General features: G+C 39.6%; 1 protein-coding gene across 1 annotated transcript in view; it reads left to right on the top strand.

Moving 5' to 3' along the window:
* The window catches only part of adamtsl3 (ADAMTS-like 3), a 179,601-nt gene that overhangs the window by 67,928 nt on the left and 86,686 nt on the right, over nt 1-24,987 (top strand). Inside the window, exons 4-6 of the mRNA XM_061067677.1 lie at nt 2,587-2,632; nt 7,192-7,428; nt 24,195-24,321. Coding sequence (XP_060923660.1) covers nt 2,587-2,632; nt 7,192-7,428; nt 24,195-24,321 — 410 coding nt within the window. The remainder of the gene's footprint in view (nt 1-2,586; nt 2,633-7,191; nt 7,429-24,194; nt 24,322-24,987) is intronic.

Genomic DNA, 24,987 nt, shown 5'->3' with positions numbered 1-24,987 from the left:
CTGAGGTTGAGAAGCAGGAGAAGAACTATGTGTTATGTTTGTGTGTTTACGCTATGTGTATCTGACTACACGTTAAAGTGTGTGTATGTGTGTGAACAGTGGTGTATTGTCAACATATAATAACAGAACTCAGAATTGTACGTGTGTAAACTTTGAACATGGACAAAACCAACTGAGCTGTGGTAGTGCTCACTCCTTACAAATATGATTCATTGGACGTGAGAGAGGTGTTTTACTGTTGTGTCGAGACACCACAACACTTGTGCACGCGGCGGTGGCGTGGCGACGTCACTGACGTCTGTACAAGTTAGTAATGCTAGCAGCTAGTTACTAGCTTCAGCTTTCGTACTCGTACTGGGTCGTGTAACAACGTTAACCGAGGGAGTTGTTGCCCAATGCTCGATGGACAACCGCTGTCTGCGTGCCGTAGCGGATTCGTGGTTAGCGCCTTGCTTCTGTGGCTGACCGAAGAGCATTGATCCCCATTGAAGCTACACTCGCTTTCTTCCTACAGACCAAACAGTAGCCTCCCGGTCACTCCCAGCGACGGGCTTCAGCCAGGGCTTGAACTGCTCGTGTTCCAGCCATGACCCCGCGAATTTACACGTACCCATTGCAGCAATATAAATAATGTGAGGCTTACTGTTCGCAGCTAGCCGTCCTCTACATGGAAGATTCAACGACTCGTGCTATTCGCGCTGCGGTCTCGCGCTCGAGCCCCGTCCCCGTTTGAACACCAGGTATTTTTTTGTTGCGTTGTCGTGAGGACTAGAATAAGTGAATTCACATAAACTCTTAACAACTTTTGACAAATGTGCTATTCACATCGAGAAAACAACACATTTGTAAGCTATTTTATTTAGTGGCTTTATTGTGGAAGGTTGATGTGTAGTTCCTGTTATAAGCAAGGTGCTGGTGGGACTCTTATTTTGAAGGGGGGTTCTAACGGAAGGGGGTGTTGTCCAGAGAGAAGTGCGAAGGAAAATATACGGGTGCGATCTCCAGATTAAATAACCATCTCTCGTGTCACTTTTCGGCTGAGGCCTGACAGTATAAGAGGAAAAAACCATCGGCTACACAGAGTCTTGAATTCGAAAATGATTCAAGACTTTTTAATACTTTTCAAGGGTCTTGATTTTCCCTAAATTTATTTATCACCTTTTAATACTTTTCAAGACCCCGCGGATACCCTGTACGACTTCCCATACAGGCCTGAAAGAGAAGCCTGCTTTTTGCATAAAAACCATGTCCCAACATAAGCCTGCAGGAGAAATGTAGACTTTACGGCAGTTAACACACACAGGGAGATTGGGTTTTGTTATTGTTGCTAACAAGGTGGAAAGGGTTTAACAGCGTGTCCATGCTGTCATGGGGAAATGAACGTTATGCCATGGCACATTTCACACAGGGTGGGAATTTATTCTGACACACTGTTTGTGTGTGTGTGTGTGTGTTTGTGTGCAAGCATTTTGGACTCTGCCAGCTGGAGCTTAGTGAATTGCTGAGATGGCTGCTGGCTCAGTTATGTGTGCTGCAGGTGGGCTGTGCTGTAACCTTACAGTTGTGTGGCTGTGTGCATGGGTTTGAGTATGTGTGCAGTCATCTATCACGTTGAGCCTGTACTTAAGGCAGTGCCTGCAGTCCTGTCTGATCCAGGGAAAGTTGAGAGAAGCTCATCAAAGACCAAGGTGAGAAAGAAGGGAAAATATTCAAAACTGGGAAGAGGGAAAAACCTATTGCACAGAAAAACTGAGGGGGAGAGAAGTATAGCAAACGACACACAACTAGACAGTGTGAGCGAATAAAAGAATAAAGCCTCATGAATATTTGGTCATAACTTTACAATATGAACAGTAGGCACATGAAGCAATTAACTCCAAATAAAAATCTGATAAATCGAGGAGGGATGAAATGACAAAGCCCCAATCCAGAGGACAAGAGGGGTCACTGAAATCGTTTGATAAGTATGAAAAAAATATGGTGGCTCCCAGGTTTTCGAGCGTACGTGGCCATTTGCCTGTCTTACCCACTCTCTTCTTCCCCAATCTTAACCTTAAGTAAAACAGGTTTAATGCGCAGAAGATATTTATAAAAGAAAAAGAAAAAAAACCTTTCACCAGACCTTAACTCTTACTGGAGACAATGCCCTTTAAAGTCATCAGCAAAATATCAGATTTTGAAATAAGTTTAAGAAGAATGGTTTCTCAATACTTCACAGTTAAGAGAATAATAGAGTCAATTCTAAGGTGCAGTGGAACCAGTTTTTCCAGATCTACCATAATTATAATTGTTATAAGCATGATGTATGATAATTTCATCATTTTGTGACACTAAGTATGATTAGTTGTAATCTGGATAATAAAATAAGGATCTTGTCTGTGTCTACGCATCTCTTCTCACGTGACGTCTTTCCAGCAAATCATACATGTTGGGATGATCAACATGGTCTGCATTAACTCATCTCTTCTCGCCATTCCATGCTCTTCAGACTTATTCTTCAATAATATATCCTGACTTTTCCTGAGTAACCAGTTGGTTTGCTTTGTACTCAAATTACTTTTTCTGTTTTTTTACTTTATGGTGCAGAAGCTGTGATGGCAAAAACATCCGCTACAGAAGCTGCAGCAATTTGGTGAGTCATCTCATGATTAATGTTAGTTCTTACATGGTTTTAAGATAATATGTGTTAACTTGAAGAGATAATCTATTGATTTAGTTCAGTGTTGTAAAAAAAATATAGGTCTTTGCATGAGGTGCATGTATAGCTTAATTATGGATCTCTTTTTAGATCTCAAAAGATCTTTTGAGCTTAACATGAAATAAACCAATCAGAGTGCCATCTCTCATTCCTGTAAAAGCCAGGTGTGTTTGCACAAGGTTTATCCTAAGTTCAATAAGCAGCGGTGGATCACGGCCGACACAGATTCAGGATCAGGGCAGACACACATTATAAGCCTGTGTCCCCAATTCTAGTTATCTGTTGTGTTTTTCTGTGTTATTTTGGGTGGAGAGTAGTGAGTGTTCATATTAGGGACAATAACAGCATCAGATTTTTCTTTACACTCTGACGTCCATAAATCCTACACTAGGTTTGACTATTTCCTAATATTTTCTACCAGCTACCGACGTGTGTGGACGACTCATCAATATAGTGACAGGACTACAATTCAATCAAATTACATTTTATTTGTATAGCACTCAAATTAAATTTTATTTGTATAGCAGTAAATCACTATATACATAATGTCAAGGAACTTTACATAAAAGGTTGGACCTTAAAAATTAGCCTGGCCTTACTAAAGAAATCCCTTCTGCATCCCGTGGGAACGACTGGTTGTGTCTGGCCTGTGGAAATATCACACAGGAGTGTATTGCCAGCAGTACCTAAAGCAACATCCTCCAACTTCAGACCCGTTTCAGCCAACCTCAGTGCCTGATCAGAATCTTGGTCTGCTGCCATGCAATCATAGTCCAAACCTAAATGAACCGCTCCAGTAACTGCTCGCATGGGAAGTTTGTGAAAGCGTAAACCTTTGAGGTGAGAGGTACTGCCCGTCCTTAGTAATGCCGTGTCCCAAGAAGTCAATAGCCATCAGCCCAATGTGACACTTGGCTGGGTTTATAATCAGGCTGACTGGGTCAGCCAAACATATAAAAAAAGGCAGGTCCTTCAGCACAATATTCATAAGCCGCTGAAAAGTCTGTGCTGGATTTTTAAGGCCGAATGGCATCTGAAGGAATTCGAAAAAGTCAAAATGACGTGATACCCACTATCTTGGGCATGTCTAGTGGGTGCACAAGAACCTGGTTATAGCCACGGACTAGTTTCACCTCGGAAAATATGGCTTAACAGCCAGGCGGGCAGGAAAGTCCTGAATATGTGGAACTGGAGAGCGATTGGGCGTTGTTGAACAAAAAGTCACTCCAGCAATCAGGCGGCAGCTCTTGATATCGACTAACAACCCACGAGCACACAGGAAATCCACACTTAGCAGGTAGTTTGGCTGGCCACGCCATTTCCCGTCCTGTTGAAAATGCATGGGAGCGACACCTTTTAGCCTTTGTACCAAATTGTGCATGGTAAAAACACAGGTGGGGGCTTTCTTGGCTTTTAAGGAGAGACAGCATCTTATCCATTAATACTGAAGGCTTTCAGTTGCTAAGGCAGAAAGAAGCGGGCGTGCTCGCTTATTTAATCAACCTGCGACTATTCCCTTTACCTTCCTGTCTACACATCTTGCTGCTGCAGACTAAAAACATATCTCTTCCGACTATACCTTGGATAAAAAAGAAAAAGCACTTATAGGGCACTTACATATAGCAGTTTATAGTTTGGATATCTTGAAGAAAAATGTTACTCTCTTGATTCTTGTTGTTGGGTTTGTACCGTCATGGTTAAATGCACTTAGTGTAAGTCGCTTTGGGTAAAACGTTCAGCTAAATGTAATGTAATGTACAACAGCATGTGCATGCAGTCACGTGAGATGCATTTTCAGGCATAGTAGTATAAACAGTGATTAAATTTCATTTGAAGACAAAAATCATGTGTGGATAGATGTGTGTTTGAAAACGCCATTTTCAAATGAACATGTATTGCTGAAGCCTTAGGAAGCCTCCAATTCAAGTTCCCCTTTGGATAAAAAGTCTTCTTCCTTCAGCTGTCTACCTCATTGTGAAATTCTTATAAACATGGACCATAGTGTTAGAGTCATCTACCCAATGTAGAACTTCTACTCAGAGAACAGTTTAAAGTTAATTCCATTTTGCATCAAGATGGTTTTGAATGCAACAGGAAAGGCTGGAGAGTGGCACAGCCAGCTGAGCAGGCAGTGGAGACGGGGCTGGATATACACTCCTGATCAAAATCTTAAGACCAGTTAAAAAATTGCATGAATTTGCATTTTGCACTGTTGAATCTTAGGAAGGTTCTAAGTAGAGTTTCAAAATGCAAAAAGAAGAAATGGGAACAAGAGCCCAAAAGTTGTGAGCAGGCAATTTATTGAAAACAACAATTTAACTGAAGTAGGCTGTTCATCAGCTGATCAAAAGTTTAAGACCACAGCTAAAAAAAAAAAAAAACCTCCTAAAACAGAAATTAAAGTGTCAAAAACTGACTCAGTAATGAGTAGCTCCACCATTATTGTTGATCAATTCAAAAATTCGTTTTGGCATGCTTGATGCAAGTGTTTCCAAAAGGCTAGTGCGAATGTTGCGCCAAGTGGTGAAGATGGCTTCACGAAGGGCATCCACTGTCTGGAACTGAAGTCCATTTTTGTAAACTTCCCTTGCCATCCATCCCCAAACGTTCTCAATTGGATTAAGATCAGGGGAACACGCAGGATGGTCCAAAAGAGTGATGTTATTCTCCTGGAAAAAAGTCTTGGTCAGACGGGCATTGTGAATTGGAGTGTTGTCCTGCTGAAAAACCCAGTCGTTACCACACAGACGAGGGCCCTCAGTCATGAGGGATGCCCGCTGCAACATCTCCACATAGCCAGCTGCTGTTTGACGCCCCTGCACAACCTGGAGCTCCATTGTTCCATTGAAGGAAAAAGCACCCCAGATCATGATGGCGCCCCCTCCACTGTGCCGCGTAGAAAACATCTCAGGTGGCATCTCCTTGTCATGCCAGTAACGTTGGAAGCCATCAGGAACCTCAAGGTTAAATTTTTTCTCGTCAGAGAATAAAACTTTGTTCCACCTTTGAATGTCCCATGTTTGGTGCTCCCTTGCAAAGTCTAAACGGGCAATTTTGTGGCGTGAAGGAGACGTGGCCTTTGAAGACGTTTCTTGTTTTTGAAGCCCTTCCTTCGCAGATGCCGTCTGATGGTTATTGGGCTGCAGTCAGCACCAGTAATGGCCTTAATTTGGGACGAGGATCGTCCCGTGTCTTGACGGACAGCCATTCGGATCCTCCGGCTCAGCGCCGGTGAGATTTTTTTGGGTCTACCACTTGATTTTTTTGTTTCATAACCCTGGGGATCTTTTAAGAAATGCAAAATGACTGTGTCACTGCGTCCAACCTCAGCAGCGATGGCACGTTGTGAGAGGCCTTGTTTATGCAGTTCAACAATCCTACCACGTTCAAAGACGGTGAGCTTTTTTGCCTTTGCCATCAAGAGATCTTCACAGTGTGATTACTTGACAGGAAATGACATGGAATCCAAATTTGTGCACAGATTTTGGCTTTTAAAGGCTGTGGTCTTAAACTTTTGATCAGCTGATGAACAGCCTATTTGAGTTAAATTGTTGTTTTCAATAAATTGCCTGCTCACAACTTTTGGTCTCTTGTTCCCATTTCTTCTTTTTGCATTTTGAAGCTCTACTTAGAACCTTCCTAAGATCCAACAGTGCAAAATGCAAATTCATGCAATTTTTTAACTGGTCTTAAGATTTTGATCAGGAGCATATGACAGGCGCTTGTACACATAAGGAAGAGGTGGGCGAAGCAGACAATTAGATCTGCTGAAATTAACCTGAGGCACAGGCACACAACAATCAAACTGAGTTAAAAAACAAACAAGAATCTACTGGACCAGGACAATAAGAGATGGTCCAATAAGGTATTGATGAATGGGGGATCTTATGAATACTGAGGACTCATTATAACATTTTGGTTTTAATACTGCAGTGGCTAGAGAACACACACACACACACAAACACACACACACACACACACACACATACACATACACAAACAAACCACTTCTTTAATTAAAGCTTAATTTAAATTAAACATTTGCCTCTTTAGATAATCGGCTGCTTTATATTTTGTTTTTCTCCCATTAAACATTATGTGTGTCCTTAATCGTCAAACATGATTAATTAAATTCTTTCCTCATAAAACATTTGCTTTTAAGTCTTTAATATGTCTTAATGCTATGGAATCTGCATTGATTAGATCAATGTTTGCTTAACTAGTAGTCTTCTCCTTGGTAGCCAAGACTCCTCAGATACAAGAGAAAATGTAAAACCAAGAAATTGATTACGAAAAAATGTTCAGAAAAACACAATGAAAATACACTTTTTTTGTTTTGTATTGAAAGTATAACAACAATTATTTTCAATCTTTTTACATAAAGTTCCATTCCATATTTGTAATACCAATTTACTCAAAGTAAGTTATCATAATGATGTAATGTGGTGTCACATTCCAACATCTGTCCTTGATCTTGTTATTCCTCTCCACAGGACTGCCCTGCAGAGTCAGGAGATTTCCGGGCCCAGCAATGTTCAGCCCACAATGATATCAAGTACCAGGGTGTCACATATGAGTGGGTCCCAGCCCCGTATGACTCCTCTGCACCCTGCGTCCTGCAGTGCCAGGCTAAAGGGAGAAGCCTCACTGTTGAACTTGCCCCTAAGGTGCTGGATGGGACACGATGCCAGGCAGATGCCTTAAACATGTGCATCAATGGAATGTGTCAGGTAAGGGGTCATATTATAAAAATATTGTTATGATCAGATATTGTAATGTAAATCGAGCAATTGTATAAAATTGCATCAAAACAAAAGGTGGGGACAGTTCTGTGGCAACACCTGTTAGCTGGAGCAGAGGCTGTTGTGTGTCCTCTCAAGCTTTGTTCATATTTCATCTTGAGTTTTATTGATTTATGGAAAGTGCTTGTGAGGAGCAAGCATGAACTTATTCTTTGCAGCTATTTTTCATGCCTCTGCACTACCCTCTCTTCATCATACTTAATATATCAAACCCTGGATTTTAGGTTTTAGGCTCATCCCATTCACCCCTTCTCTCTACCCCTTAGCCCTTCTCCTCCGTTTTTGCGTGTCCACCTGTAGGAGTAGGGTGTCCCCATTCTTGTTGGGATGGAGGGTAAGGCTGCACAACTCTAGAAACTTAGATTTTTTCAGACCCACACTTCAAACCGAGAGCTATGAGAATTTCCCAGATTGCCTTGCAAATCATCTGCAAGATGGCAGAGATCCATAAATGTATAATTTTCTCCATTAATCATTTCAAAACTATAATAATAGTTGTTCCATCTTAGTTTAATACAGTTCAATGTATTATGGTTGTTTTTTTACAAAACAAAAATAATTTTGTCATAATTCTGTGTCGCATGAAATCATGGGAGGTAACTGAATTTAACTTTTCCTAATAACAAAGCATCCTTGCAGGGTTGTCTACAGACCCCTGCTAGTAACCTGAAGCTGAAAGCTTTTGATTTATACGTGAAATAATGCAGAGCATGCAAGCTTTTCAATTTCCATTCGATGAATGACAAATGTCATTGTGCTGTACCATTATTGCCATCGTACAGAGGGATAGCAGGAAAACATGACCTGGATATTTCCCTGGTAATATGATTCATCTGCATTAGTATAGATGTTATTTGGATATTATAGGTCTGTCACTCTATTTACTGCGATAGCATTGGTTTATTTAAGATCTCAACAATGTTGTTACAACGACATCCCTAGACATTTTTTTTGTCACATCTGTTTACACCAACGACTACTAATGACCTGTCTCTTCCCGGGACGACTACTGATGATGTAACGGCTTCTTGAAGCGCTGTCCCAATTCATAGGGGAAGATTTCAACCACTACCCCTTTTAGCTCTGTTTAGAGATAACCCTCAAAAGTAAGGGGTAGGGGTAGGGAGAAGGGGTGAAATAGGATTTGGCCTTAGTATCCTTTCAAGCTAAAATAAGTCCACTGAATGGTAGAGCTACAGAAGGTGTGTAACAGTGCTGTGAAGACAGTGAGACCACACTCAAGCACTAGAGTTCACACTTATTAGTTCAGTTGAGCGAAATTTTTCACTCTCATAGATATAGTATAACAAAACTATATAGTAGAAATTCAGCAGCGTGACATAGAAAGCAGTTGTGATTTTTGGGGTGTAGACTAACTACCAGGTACACTGTTGTACAGTGTACATACAGCGCCTTTATGGGCAGCACAGCCATCAAGGGAAATTTGTTGACTTTGCAGAGACATGCTCTCTGTGATGATTAAGGCCAATCTCAACATCATTACAGCTTGCTCATAGTCGAATGGGTTTCTTTCTGAGGACCAGCACATCAGCACACACCTGAAAAACACACATCAAGGGAAAGTATGATATTAAACCCCAGACTGATGGGCCACTCTCATAGAAAGAATGATGCCCATAGATGCAGAATATGAATGTGTGGGTGAAGGGAAAAACAAATGTACTGTAAAGCTCTTCGAGTGTGCATCAAGACTAGAACGTTATATAATTACAGACCATTAAATATCAACGACAATAACCGTATCTGTATTATACTCTTTAAGAAAATCCAAGGAAGATTTGTGATGGTTTCTGACCAATTCTGGGCATAAATCTGAGGATTAGAAGCATGTGATAATAGGTGTTATTCTCACTTCAAGAGACACCCTATGTGATGCCTTTCAGCCTCAGGGAAAGAGATCTCTATTCAACTAGCAACAGCTTTCAGCATCACGCAGAAACAACATATACCCGCAGTATATAAGCTTTAGATTGTCATTTTTATTTGTGGAAATATCTTCAACTATATTTGTGTTGATCAGCTCCAGAAGTTAGAAATCCAGAGTTACACTCCCAAGTGATATTTTCACCATATGTTGTGAAATCCGTTCACAATTTGTGAACGGATTCAACACACACACACACACACACACACACACACACACACACACACAGAGCAGCTATGCATGGTCAAAATTTTAGGAATGATCATGATCAAGGTTATGATCAGTTGACTGTAGGTTAGAAACAGAAAATGAACAGTGCTTTATGTCTAGTGTTTTTTGACCTGTCTATCCATTCATCTTTTTGAATCAACCTTATTTCACCGCTCGATGTTCCTTTTAAGTTCATCATCTCACTCCCTTCTCTGTTTATGACAGACCAACAGCTTCTCGGGAGTTTGTCACTTGAAAGTAAAAATAAAACATGTTGCTGTTTTGCCTTTTGCTGACAACACTGATGCTCTCCTTTTTTTTCTGGAAAGTTTCCTTTTACCCTAGAGCTCAGCCTGGTACTCTACTTTTTTAAATCTAATTCTGTTTGTTTGCCACTAGCCCTATACTGAGTATTCGTCGCTGCTTTGCTTTGCAGCCAGCAATGTTTTCCCACGTTAATAATGGGCCATGATGAAATGCACTGGTGAGCTGGGACATGGACACTCTGGTCCCTGTACTGTCATCATCATGTCAGAGCCTCTATATTTAGGAGAGCTTTGTTTTAGGACACACTGAGTGGGATTTACTGTGGACTGCTTCCCCTCCTAGGCTGCTGCTTGATTAGAGGTTTTTCGTGACTGCATGACAGGAGGAGGAGCACATGTATAACACCTGACAAATAATTATTTATACATGCTCTTTGGCACAAAGGTGATGTAACAGAAAGTGAGTACAAGAGGAGAAATGCAATAGAAACCTATTTTCATACAATATATTCCGAAGTCAATGTTCCTGTTTTAATATGCTTTGTTGAAGTGGAAAACAAGAATAGATGTGGTCTGAACAGATTGTTGGTTTGACCTTGTTTCATGCTGTCTGAAGTTGGCAGGTTTTGAGTCCCATTGGGCCTTTTTTGGTTTACAGAATCTTTTGAAAAGCATTTGATATTGAGAAACACACAAAGCAACAGGTAAACTCTTGTTTGTACCAATAAATACATTTCTATGCGTAGTCCTCTATTGTTTTAATCTTCAAGGCTTATTTGGGAGAATTTATGATGTAAGTGATGTAAAAATGTTGCATATTCGACCCTACGTTTCGACCTGTTGTTAACATCCAATCCCAAGTGGATGACTTTAAGTTCATCATTTGATATCTGGCAGTACAGCATGTCCCCACATGTGTTTCCAGTTACATCTTGTAATCAGATCTCACTTCCCTCCGTTACATGCAAATTAATAAATACATAAGTTCTCTTCACCAAGGCCTAATGCTGTGACTGGGCTAGTCTGACTGTGACAGACCTGTCTGCTGGCAATCTGTTTATGTGTGTTTAAATCCAAGAGACAGAGAGAGAGAAAGAGGGGAGAGGGCGAATATATATATAAAAACAAAGACCAAAAAATATATAAATACACTAAAAATCATCTAGTGTGTAGGTTCACATTACAAAAAGGATGGGGCCAAGTGTGATTCACACCACATCTAATTATGTCCTAAGTAATCTGATTTCAAATTTGTCCTCAATGTGTCATGGTGGCGTTCACTCCTGAACTTCAAGGTCCACTTGTTGTTTTGTTTTTCTTAAATAATAATATTTCACCAAATACACAAAAAAAGGAAAATTAAAAAAAGATATAATACAGAAATACCCCCAAAACACATCATCCTTCTAGTCTCGACTTTGTCGGTGGTGTTTTCATAATATTTTAGGAGTTTGAAAAGAACAACACTACACGTCAGAGATGCTATCAATGCCAATAGAGAAGTCAAATCATCTTGATCCCCCCATGTTGGAGGCATGGACAAATTTAAAAGGGAAAATACAGGGTTAGGGACATTTTTACAAAGATGGTTTGTGCCATTTTAGTTAGTTCTCAGGACACTTATCTTTGTTCAAGTATTAATGTTTCTAATAAATTTGGTTTTAATTTGTTATTTGATTTTATGAAAATGGGGTGAAACATCATGATTGACAGCTGAGACTGACTCGTGATTGGTCGCATGCATGTATTGGTAGAATTTTGATATGGCAGCTCCCCACCATCATTACAATGGAGAATATGGCTCCAAGGGTTGTCAAAAGCTAAAGATGACACCACCATTTCTGTACAATGGGCAGAGATGAGTTTCCACACACTATCACATGCTCCTAATTTACAGAATTACATCAACATTTGGTCACAAAACAGTGCCTTGAATAAAGGCTCTGGAGTCTGGAGTCAAAGGAGGAATAATTTTTTCTTTAAATTATAGTTTGAAGTCGAAAGTGTTTTCCCAAATGAGTTTTTTCACCCTGAGTCACAGCCAATCCATCTGTGTTTGTGGTGTAAAGTGAAACAGATCCAAGATTCAATACTGTATTGCCACACAAATCAGTTGTTTGGAATGTGGCTCAGTGTGCCCATGAGAAGGCAACAATCACAGCATAACACATCAAAAGTATAACAACATTGTGAGGGTTTGATTTTGATTTGGACCCAAAAGCAGACACAGAGATGGATTGTACTGTGAGAGAGCAAAAAAATACTTTTAATGAAGCATGGAAGCAGGAAGGTAACAAGCTTGGAGCTGGCTGAAGCTGAACCTGTGATCAGTGAGCTGGAGATAAGGCAGACAGGTTGGCTCCTGTGATCCTGAGGCAAAAAGAGAAAAAACATTATGAGGATTCACGGGACACATAAGAAATAGTTACCAATCGAGAACAACTTGAGATCGGCCCAGAGTGTGTACCACTGAGGTGATGGAACAATGTGGCGATGAGTGGGGAGAAGACTGGGGTCAGGTAGGGCTGTTGTTGAGGAAATTGCGACAAGGTAAGGGACTCACCCCCGGTTTCCAGGACTGCTGCACTCCCACACTCACTCACATGCACACACAGGGGAGAAGGTGAACAGGAGGGGGGCAGAGAAAAAGGGGGAACATAAGAGGAACGGCCTGAGTCCTGATGAACATAACACATAACCCCCTCCCCATAAAAAACATAACATACATCCCTGGATGTAAAATACAGAATAAATACTGAATCAAATTAAATACAGTAAAATGTAATGAAAATAGAATAGAAACTTAATCCAACGACTAACAAAGTTAAGCATGTTCAATAAAAGTCTTCTGACTATATACAGAACTATCAAACTGAGTTCCATACCGTTTGAAACCCTTATCTTTTGCAATCACTGTTCTTCAAGCTTTTCCGGTTCAGTCCCTTCTGTTTTCCATTCCATTAGATTTTGTTGAACTGAACTGAAAGTTATACCCATTAATGCCAACTGCTGAATCCACAGTAATGCATTGAGTAATGGTCTCAGTATGCATAAAACAACCATGGTTTGTCACCCGACCTAGTCTATAGTTTAAATATTTACATTCATTCATGAATGTACACACTCTAAGCCCTGCGCTTATTAGCTATTTTTAGACATGGAATACACAAAAGTGTACCTCAATAAGTACACAATAAGTGTACCTCTTCAAGTGATGGATTGTGTAATTCAGACATACAGTTATGTGTCTGATGATACAAATAAGTAAGATATTTGGTCTAAATAGGACTGGTACCATGGCTAGTGATGGCATTGAGGTTGAATAATGTTTCCTTTTTTTTCACATGCTGTAACACTCGGACTTGTTTCTTTTTAAACCACATTGGGACAGCTCAGCAATCTTCAAACACAACCCTAAACCCTGACTTTGCAAACTGAATATGGCCCTGGGTTAGCAGTTGTTTTATCGCACTGTTCTCAGTAAGAAAAACTAAAACTAAGTTTATCTCTCTCATATTGAACTTTCAATCTCTGTCCGAAGTGAGAAGATTTTTCACATTTTTCATTCATTTTTAGACACAGTGACCTCAACTCCAAATGTGTGGTGGAGGGGTGTTCCCACTCATTTAAAATCTTTTATTTTGAAGCAGACAGAGGCCCTGAGATGTTCTGAACTTTGTGGTCATCATTGCAGTGAAGGCCAAATTGCCTGACTTTAGAAAAACTGTATCTACACTCACATTAACTAGATCATATTCATAGCAGATATTTTGTCATGCCACTGAAGTGCAATGCATTACTTAATGGTGGTAAGATATCATTTAGATTTCTTCCAGGGTCCTGAGGATGTGTATGATTACACATTGATATAACCTACTAGGAATTCAACTGATAGCTGAGCTATCATTACATATGGAGTCAAACAATTCTGCCATTAAATCCTAACCCTAGAGCTGAGTGCAGCGTAGTCACACACACTGTCGGTGCTCTTTCATGTTTGAATTAATAAAAGCCGTTTGTGCCTGGGTTTAGTTTCTGGGAATAGTGGACTTCAACTGGGTACATTCATCAGAGTGTACTTTACTTTGCATGGGCTACACCAACTTGGCTCTTACTAATATTTTACTTTGTAGATCCACATGTTACTCCTTTTACTGGTACTCAGTGATATTCACAAGGGTTAAAACTGCAAGGTGGTGATTTTAGTCATGCCTCTGCATAGGTGACATTCATGGCTGGAGACATTGTGTTTCTTGGTGATCATGTCCAACTGTCTGTCCGTCCCATCTTACATGTCAAAACAGTGAAAGTTTCAATTCAACAAAATAATTGAAATAAAGGGACTTGCTACTTATTTTAATTATTGAATTCCTTTGTTTGCATATCTGAGTCACTTCACATATTTGTTTCTGGGCAAACATGCAACTGGACTGAATGGAGTAGACATACAAACATGAGGTGTTAATTCTAGTTAGTGATATGCCTGGTTTGTGTGTATAACAGTCGCAGTATTAACTGCACCGTGAAACAGTCATCATAATAAAGTTTTCATGAGGGCAGTGCACAGCTTTAGTCTTAACTTGTGTGTCTTGCTCTGTCAGGCTGTGAATTACAACACTAACAGCTTGTTGACCAACTGAAGCTGAAATGTATCACAGCTACTGTGAGAAAGTGAGAGGAACATGCATTTTAGATGATGGACAAAGGGGGGATTTTGTTGCCTTAGGACTGCATGTATTACATTCTTTGTCACGAATCAGCTTGAGCCCCACAGGTGGTATGATAATAGTAGTGATGCAGGAATGGTGTGCAGAGAGGTGGGAAGTGCTAGTTGCTCTTTCAAGTGCAGTATAACTGGGCTCCTGTCTATCCCTTTACCATGTGGCCTGTAGCTCTGAATGATTTAACTATTAACTACCAATAGAACATTCAGTGTTGTGTACCAGTAAGTCAACTCTTTCTTTTTTTAAGTGAACTCATTTTTTTATTTATTTGCCTTTATTTAACCAGGTCGGTCCCGTTGAGATACAATGACCTCTTTTCCAAGGGAAGCCTGGCCAAGACAGCAGCATACAAAAAAAATTAGGGCTGTCAAAAGATTAAAAAAAATTAACTAATTAATCTCACATTTTGAAATTCATTAATCGCGATTAATCGCGATTAAAAGTTTGTTTTTCTTCTAAAGACTAAATCTAATGAATTAACAAGAAATCACTTCAGACAGCCTGTATTTTATTTTTTCAAAGAGACTCAGGTCTATAACACCTACCTATAAAGTGGCAGCCATGTCGTTAAATATCATGTATGATAAATTGTGTAAAAAAAAATATTTAAAAACAACAGCTGAAAATATTCCCAATGTCCTTGGAAAAAATTACACTGCTTCTTTCTTCAGTGAAACATCCAGATTAGTAAAAGGTAAAAAAAAAGTGTATTTGAGACACCATTACGAATACGTATTCTCCACATACACTCAAAAAAAGAATTCTTTGGATTTACTTAAAAAAATCATGGAAAGTATTTCCACATTATTAAATGGGTTTCTTTCAACATTAAGCAATTATGTTGGTCTAACATAATTTTCTTAGGTTGGGTAAGTTTAATTTCTTTAAGTTGATCCAATTAGTTAGTTGAAGTAGATCCAACTTGATTTGATAGAGTTGATCCAACTCATTTCAAATTATTACATTTAAACTATTAAATGAAGTTAATCTAACCCAAAAAAATTAAGTTGGCCCAACATAATTGCTTAGAGCTAAAAGAAAGCCATTCAATCACATGGAAATACTTTCCATGATTTAATTAAGTAAATTCAAACCATAGCTTTTAAGTGCAAACAACTTGACTTGTAACAAAACCAAATTAAATGTTTAAAAGGCTGGAAACAAGACAAGACAAACTGTGGATGAGGCAATCGAATTGTATTACATCAAAAACACAAAGTTTACCTTTCAGGTGCTTGAAAAAAACATAAAGTAGAGTTATTTAGTGAACAGTAACTAGTGGTTTTAAGAAAAAGGGTACTGTCTTAGCCATCACATATCACAGGATTCCGTTAGAATTATCGTGGCCAAGGGAATGGTCACAGATAGAAAGTTTTTGAAAGATCTGATTCAACAAATTTCTAAATTGTTTTAAAATGATCGGGTAACCCCCGACACTATATGAGACGATCAAGGCTTACGATTGAGCTGTACCCCTGTCAATCAGGACAGACAATGTCGCAGACCAGATTTTTCTGTCGATTGTTGGGAGGGGCCAGGGCATAAATTTGATATGAACCTTGCAGTGTGAGGCCAGGATTAGACTCACATTTCCCTTGAAACATTCCACATTCCACTTCAACACCAGTAAAACATATTTACACACACATTTGGAATGTTACCAGTGAACAATTACAGGTAAAATTACAACTTTACCTTGGTAAAATAACAAAACATTTCACAGTTTGACATAAAAGCCAACAGTGGGCAACCTCAAACATTGTCAAAGAAAAACATTTTCATTCATGTACCTTGTGTCGTTATTAACGGGAACGCATTGTCAGAACTGACTGTCACAGACCAGATTTTTCTGTCGATTGTTGGGAGGGGCCAGGGCATAAATTTGACGTGAACCTTGCAGTGTGAGGCCAGCATTAGACTGTCATTTCCCTTGAAACATTTCACAATCCACTTCAACATCAGTACAACATATTTACACACACATTTGGAATGTTAACAGTGAACAAGTACAACTTTACCTTGGTAAAATAACGAAACATTTCACAGTTTGACATAAAAGCCAACAGTGGGCAACCTTAAACATTGTCAAAGAAAAAAAAATTCAGTCATGTATCTTGTGTCGTTATTAACGGGAAAGCATTGTTTTGAGCGCTTGCACTTTTGCGGCAAGTTTATTTCCGTCTAGATTCATAATGACCTTCTGCAGAGCTTCAAAGGTGTATTTTAGCTCTCTGGGGTAGCTCAGGTTTAGAGCATACACAAGCGCAAGCAACATTGCCACTGCAAAAGGCACATACCTTAACTCATGCAACACCGTTACACCCTCCAGAAGAATTCCGACATCCTCTGGGTTCTCACTGGGCCCTGCACCGTGGTGTCGAATGACAAAGACTCCAAAGACCGTCTCTGCCATAGCCGCCAGATTGCTTTCATCATCGCTCTGCAATTAAGAACAAAAATTAAATAAATAAGAGAAATAATGTTTCATTTATGTGCATTATATTCCATAACTTATAGCACGTGTCATTTTTACACTATTAATGTAAAACAGCTATGACCAACTATCTTTAAATAATCATGTTACATTCCAAATGTTTTTGGAGCTGATATTTTGAAAGTTTTAAGGGCAATGTGAATTCAAAGGAATATTAACCATGATCATCCCCAGTGAAGATGAAGTTAAATCAACATACCAGGTACTCTTTCACCAGCATCTCTGGATCTTCATTCAAGTAGACGCAAAGACTTTTCAGTATGCATTCTCTTTTGACATCAATGCTGTCAGTCTAAGAATTCAGATTAGAGAGAATATGAGAAAAAAAACATTAGGAAAACCATCTTGACCAACCAGCAGAGTTGTTTTCACACACCTGATGCAAGATTCACAGGTCATCACAACATGAAAAGCCTTTAGAAGCTAGAGTAGATGTGTATGCAGTAATTATTATAAATATGAGTATATAACATGAGTCACTTTTCCATTATCATACCTGAGTCATGGGTACCATGATGCTTCTGATCCGTCTCCCTTGAACTCCGCCTTTCTTGGCAAACACCTTGATTAGGTCTGCAGAGTGAGCATCCAGCTCAGACAAGAACTTTGACTCTAAATGGATAGTTGTGATTCTCTTGAATTCCACACACACCTACAAATTGACAAAAAAAAACAAAAAAAAGTTTTAGTTTGGCTATTTTGATTTCAGTGGTACATGTTTGATTTAGCAGGTCAAACTGAAAACACGTGTTTATCAATATTAGTTTTCTCCATACAAATTGCACTGTCAGAGCCAGTGAATCCTTACCAGTTTATGAATAACATCAGAGTCTGAAAATAGGTGTCTCTATATAGCTCACACTGTAAAAAGTAAAAGGGGATGTTCCTTCACTCAGTCATTTACCTCATGCAGATGGAAGAGAGCCGACCACCTCGTTTTGAAATCAGCTATCATTGGTGCCTCCCGAACTACTTCTTGCCTCCTGTAAGAAAAGGTCTTGTCCATCATTTTCGCCACATTCTCCTCATTGTTTCTTTTCTTCACTTCTGAGAGGAGGGCCACTCGAGTCCTTCTTGTGTCATCTGGAGATCGAATGGTGGCAGCAGCAGCTGGGTAGGGAGAGGGCAGACAGCCATCATGCTGGACAGATGTAATGGAATTAAATATGACCTTGATGGTACTTTTGTCCTGGACATCTGACATCGACAGCAAGTTGGTGAATTCATTCCCAAACTCATAGTCCATGAATTGAAGTCTGAAGTCCCCTTCTACTCCACACTGCTGCTTTATTTGGTGTGCAAGGTCACTGATGGACTCTGGTATCCCGCCTGGAAGGATCAATCTCTGGGAATTATTCTCTCCCAGAATGATTCGGAGCTTCACTTGATCAGTCATTTCACCGAAGTCTGCAAATGAGGAAAGAGAAGATTAGGCTAAAATGCTTAAACAAAAATTGGTCAGAGCTTCAAAAAACAATGCTAGAACAAAGCAATTTGACATTTATTACATAAAGATTAACATACCTTATGTGATAATATGTATTTTTAATGTCACCATTCTGAGAGGTCCAACAAAGTAATCGATCAAAGGGTAGTCATCAGCCAGTTCATCAAACTCGATCAAAACTGTTTCTCTGGCTGGACATGCACTCAGCTCAAAGGCTCTGAAATGTTCCCTGTACCATCCAAAAAGCCTTCTTACGATGAAACACAGTTTCTCCTGCAAAACACAAATAGATTTGCTACACAGCTTACAATTCCACATTTGCCCCACCCCCCTAAAACATACATTACATTTTTGACGATGGATCTGCAGTCTAAATGAATTACAAATGGACTAAGGTTTCTGCTGCTCTAGCTAACAAAAAAAACACAAGGCACTTGGCAGATATATTTATATAAAGAAACTTTAGAATGGCCTCCTTTACCTGTATTCACAGACAGGTTGGACAACAGACCCAGGTGCAGTCAGATAGGACGCTCTTGTGGTTGGACAGCAGTCAAAGCACGCTTTGGCATTCACAAATTTCTGTAATAAATTTAGAGAGATTGATTAGTTAACATGAAGTTATTATTAAATAATTGGAAAAGCTCATCCACACGCGCACAAACACACACACACACACAGGCGAGAGCTAGATGCAGAGGTAGAAAAGGGTGAGAGTAAGGAGATAGGGAGAAATGGAAGCAGACTAAGGGAGGAAGAGAGAGACAGAAAGGCTAATGCAAAGCAGAACAAAATAAAAATACTTAAACATACTATATAGACATTTTATTTTACCAGGCAAGTAACTGTTCATGTATAGTTATTATAATTCTATCAGCAGGTTGAATAACACAGCAGGAGCTGGCAACAATGATCAATCTGATTCTCATTAAATCAGAGAAGAGCTGATGTTTAGTTTTGCTGACAACATTTTACAATGTCATATTCTCTGGTTAAACGTGTACAGATGCATTAGTTAATTTTTTTTGCTAATGGATCATGGAGGATGGAAATAAAAAACACGGGGAAACGGGACATTATACAGATGTAGACAAATTACAGTAAATAGAACACAATGTTGTTAGGATACGCCGCGTTTGTGGACGTCCCGTTTCACGTGTCTGCATGAATGAGTCACGTGCTACGCCATGCTCGACTCGTATTTACTTCAACTAGTTAACTAGTCACACTGTGCCCATGCGCTAACGTTACTCACTCTTTCTGCCAGCGAGTCTTCCTTCGTGTTAAAGTCAGCCGAGTGAGGCCGTCATGGAGCTCTGCTCCCCTGAACCGGCGTTCAAACACGCCGCGTCTTCTCTGATGTACCCGCCGCTTCATCACATATCCTCTGTTTCCTTCTCACACGATGTAACGTAAATCTTCAGTTCAATGCTTATATAAAAGTATTTGCTGCGATCTAATAGCATGGGGAATGAACAGACCAACCGCTGATGAGATTTCTGAACAATATTTCGCTCGCATATGATTGGATGGAAATTGATTTTTCCTTACCTTCTCCGTACGACTGATGAACACCACCGGTCTCGGACCAGACTTCCGGTATCTTTCTTCTCGCGATGTCTCACTGAGGTGTGTTCTCGCGACGATTGCAGTGATTCTCGCGCAGAAACTCGAACATATAAATTCGTATCAACGTGATTGAATCGTATTAAAGCGAAGTTGTTGAATATTAAGTAAATCCAACGCAATTTTATCACGTTCAACTAGCAAACATGAAATTATTTCGTTCAAAATACACTTTTAATTCAAGTAAAAAGGACAGCCAGCCAAAATCCTTTTTTTGAGTGTAGGCTTGAGTGAAGAATACGTAGTTTACTCTCCACACCCGACATTGAGCGGAGCAAACTGCGGAGAAGTTCTTGAAGATGGATGACATTAAATTAATAATTGAAGTGGAGAAGTAGTACAGTGAGCTGTACGATCCTCGGCCGTGTTGTTTAAAGACAACATTAAAAAGGACAAATGCTGGGACACCGTTGCAGTTAATGACAAATATCAGCTGTATGTGTGATCACGGAGAGGAATCGCAGGATGACCGCCGCGGAGTTCAGCGTGTCCGGTGTGCAGCCTGGCCCCGGCGTGCTAGGGATCTACGCGACGCTTACGCGTCCGGTGTGCAGCCGGCGTAGGACTACACAAACGAACATGCGCACAAACACACACACACACAGTTCGAGGAAGATTAAAAAAATGCACATGAGAGGATGGAAAGAGTGGAGTTGCCTGTGTGACGGTCTCTGTTTTTACTGCTGCGTTCTTCATTCACTTCACTTGACTCAGGCATAGTGAAACAGTTTAACTGTATTTTCTGTAACATATAACGGGACACAGTCACAGTTATCTACAAAAGAAAAGTTGCATATTACTAAACCAGTTTCATACACTAAAATAACCATTAGAAACTAACTAAAACACTAACAGACAGAGCGACACAACTCACACAGACCGGGGGAAACTGCTTCTGAGATAATAAAGGGTGCGCTCCTACACTATTCCCCAGAAGTTCCTGCTGTGGGCCTTCAAAATAAGACAGACACGGCAAAATAAAAGAAATATAGTTCAGCCAGCGCTGAGCCAGGGTAGCAGCGAGCGGACCCTTGTTTCGCTGGAGCCGTTTGATCATCTCCAAGGCAGAATTCCACCGGGTGGCAACATCTTGAACTAGCAACTCTTCCTGCTGTCCTTGTGCAGTTTGCTGTGCTTTCATTCAGACGGGACTAATCATTTGACGGGCTGTGTTTGAAGGGCGACGCTGGCAGCTTGCTCAAGGAGCTGAATTTTCTTCCGCACACCGGATGTAAACAAAGCTGCGTTAACTGCGTTAAAATATTTTATCGCATTAATCTAGGTCACAATAATCTCATAGATTAACGCTTTAACTTTGACAGCTCTAAAAAAAATACATTTAAAAGAAAAAGATAAGGCAACAGGACTAAAGCTCCGGATTCACACCAAAACAAGAACAAGTGCGGTATGAAGCCGCTCCAATTTCTCTCACATGAGTCTTCAAAGTTTCAAGGTTTATAAGCTCCTTTAACTTTAGAGTTTTTTGCAGTGCATTCCAAGGAGTAGGTGCAGCGAACTTAAAACAGTGCTTACCAAATTCAGAGTGAACTTTGGGCATAATTAATAAATAAAACTAATTTGAACGTAAGCAGTAATTGCTCTGGGATTTAAAGATATAATTACATAAGTAGTGGGGGAGCAGACCCAAGAAAGCTTTATAAATAAAAATATGCCAATGTATAAGGCGGCGTGCTGCCAGAGATGGCCACTCAACTCGAGCATATAAGATGCAGCGGTGAGTGAATGCTTTACAACCAGTGACAAACCTTAAGGCACCATGATATACAGTGTCTAGAGAACGCAGACAGTTTGCTGGGGCATTCATATATAAGAGATCACTGTAATCAAGTACAGGGAGGAAAGTGTTAGCAATCAACTTTTTTTTCTGGTAAAAAAAGAAAAACAAGATTTGTGACGGAAGAAGAATCCCAGTTTCACTCTTAATTTTTTTACCAGATTTTCTACATGTGGTTTAAAAGAAAGTCGATCATCAATTAAAATGCCGAGATACTTGTAACAGTTCACAAGTTCAATTTCATACCCTTGCAATGACAAAATGCTGGGTGGAGACACGGGCACTTTCCACAGTTTGGTTTTGGCGGCATTCAAGACAAGTCTTAGTTCAATGAGCTGATTTTCCACAAGGTTAAAAGCAAATGGTAAGTTACCATCATCTCCCTTTTCTCTTATCTCTTTTTTTTCCTTCCATAATTAACTTTCTTTCTGTGCCCATATACAGTAACATATATACATACAGAACTGTGTGCTCTGCTGCTGTCCAAAAAGTCACCTCAGCAGTTTTAAACTTGTCAACTGAAATCCAAAAGAAATTAGTTGACAATGTTTTGAGTGTTTTGTCCATAGCTAAATAATAATATTCTGGATGATTGCATGGACAAATGCACCTTTTGGTGTTTTAATGTAAATACTTATTCAACAACCTAAATGCTTTATGTCTTGCATTATGTCTTGCATTATGTGTTTATCAGTAATGTTACCTTATGCCCTCAGGTGTCATGTTACTTTATGTCCATGTTCACAAACATGAATATGTCAGTCATAAGATTTCTAAAATTCTGAAATACAAACTGAGTGAGAGAGGTGCATGATACTTTTCATTTAACAAAGATCCTGAGTCCAAACCACAACAGATTTGTTCTCATTGAAAGGCTATATCATAATAATGATATAATGAACACTGCAAAATACCTGTTTTGTAACGATCAACATTAGTATGGACAGAGCCCTACTTTAATTTGGGGAAGCTGTTTGCTGTTTGGAAAAGATCCAAGTAGCAAAAGAAAAAAAAAGACATGAAGCTCATTTCCTGCAGATTGTAAAAAGTTACCCCCCTCTCACTTTGGTTACGGTTGTTTCGCCACAAGTTGGACTCTCAAATTGATCTTAGTTTGATTGATGTGACAGAGTTTGCCTTAGCAAAAAGTAATTTCTGGAGAAGCTCGAGCTGCTCTGGCTGTTTCGGTTGCATCATTAAACTGAAAATCCTCCAAACAATTGAGCTCACTCAGGTCTCTTTGCAGCAATAATGGGAAATGGATGATGGACGTGTGCGCAAACAACAGCTGCTGCTGACCCTGACGTACAGGGAGTGCCTTGGGCCTGGCAGGGATGAAAGGGCTTCATATGGTGATGGACACAGTAGTACAGGAAGGGGTGCTTTGTTGCTGTGGTATTCAAGCAGGAGGTTTGTCAGTGACGGAATGAGGCCAATTCTTCCTCTAGTGAATGTGTATGGATTAATAATACACCACAGAGCAGCATGAAATCCAGCTGTATACAAGTAGAAGTGAAGATAAACACAACTCCTAGGAGCAAATGGTAAAAGAGAAATGTGTATGTGCCACTTTGTTTTGTCAGCCTGTGACAGCACTTCTGCATGTCAAGCCTCAGCATGTCTACATTAGGATGTGTGTCTGTGTGCATGAGAGCAGTAATTATTTTAATCAAACCCAGGGATAAAACATACTTTACTTCTGTAATAGATTTAATTACAAGTTCAACATCTCAAAACACACTGAGCAGTAATAATTTGATTTAAGGGGTAACATTATATTTTGGGGTGGCAAAGTCTATGTGAAAATCATGAGCAATTGTGATTGGCTGTAGTTGTTTACAGTTTGTGCACTTAGGGATTACAGCCATGAGCCATCATTCTGTTTTACTTTGAACTCAGTAATAATTAAGATTATCTGTTCAACTCATTGGCTTATTGTTAAACCTTGTCTCCTATGTTGCAAATTTATTAAAGTCTTAATAAGTAAATAATAATAAGAAACATAATTGCATCTGGTTACATTTTCTATTGATGAATTGAGGATTATAATTATCATGTGTGTCACAAATATGTTGATACTGAACATTTTTGTAAAAAAGTCAGAATCATAGATTACTTTGTATGTTCATCACAGTATTCAAGAACAATTTGGTTCACAATGATAGAGAAAATGTGATGTGTGCGCAGGAAGTGGGCTGTGATCGGCAGCTGGCCAGTGGCGCTAAGGAGGATAACTGTGGCATCTGTGGCGGTGACGGTTCCACTTGCCGGCTGATGCGAGGACAGGTCCTACCCTACCTGACACCAGAACAATGTACGTATCGCACCACTGGCCATGCAATGACACAACCTCCATTTATGTTTAACTCACATACATGTCTTTATTCACATGGGTTTAATTGTTAAGCTGTAGGTCATCCAAGCTATGAAAAGTAGGCTCTGACATTCCCTTATAGCCTTTTCCCCATTCCAAATGTCCACCACATGCTGGCCCTTTGCAAATAGCTCAATCCGTTAGCTTTCTAGGTCACTTTACAGAGTAGCTTCGGCTCAGACCAGAATGTATCTGTTTTATAACAGTAGACAAAACATGTGTTATCCTTGTCTTCAGCATTTATTAACCAAGGTTCTGCTAACAACCCACCCACTACAAACAGCTGCACTATTACCATATAATCCCCTTTTTATCTTGCTTTTTTTTCAGATTTAACACCCAGAGATTCAATTAATAGCTGTGTTTTGGCCAAATCTGTTTGATATTGTTTGATAATTACAAAAAAAACACTGCGCACAATTAGAAGAACCTAGCAGAAAATGCCTGGTCTGAAATAAAATATGAGCAATGTAACTGGTTTCTATTTGATAATGGCCAGGACCAACAATGTTTTATGTTTTTATTTTTCCTCATGAGCAGTCACATAATATTTGTGTCAAGAGATATCAGTGGAAATACTGTCAATAGATTATGTGTGCACAGCCT

Source organism: Limanda limanda, chromosome 3 (genome assembly GCF_963576545.1).
Source record: "Limanda limanda chromosome 3, fLimLim1.1, whole genome shotgun sequence".
Taxonomy (NCBI): Eukaryota; Metazoa; Chordata; class Actinopteri; order Pleuronectiformes; family Pleuronectidae; genus Limanda; species Limanda limanda.
This window is presented reverse-complemented; position numbering and strand designations above follow the sequence as displayed.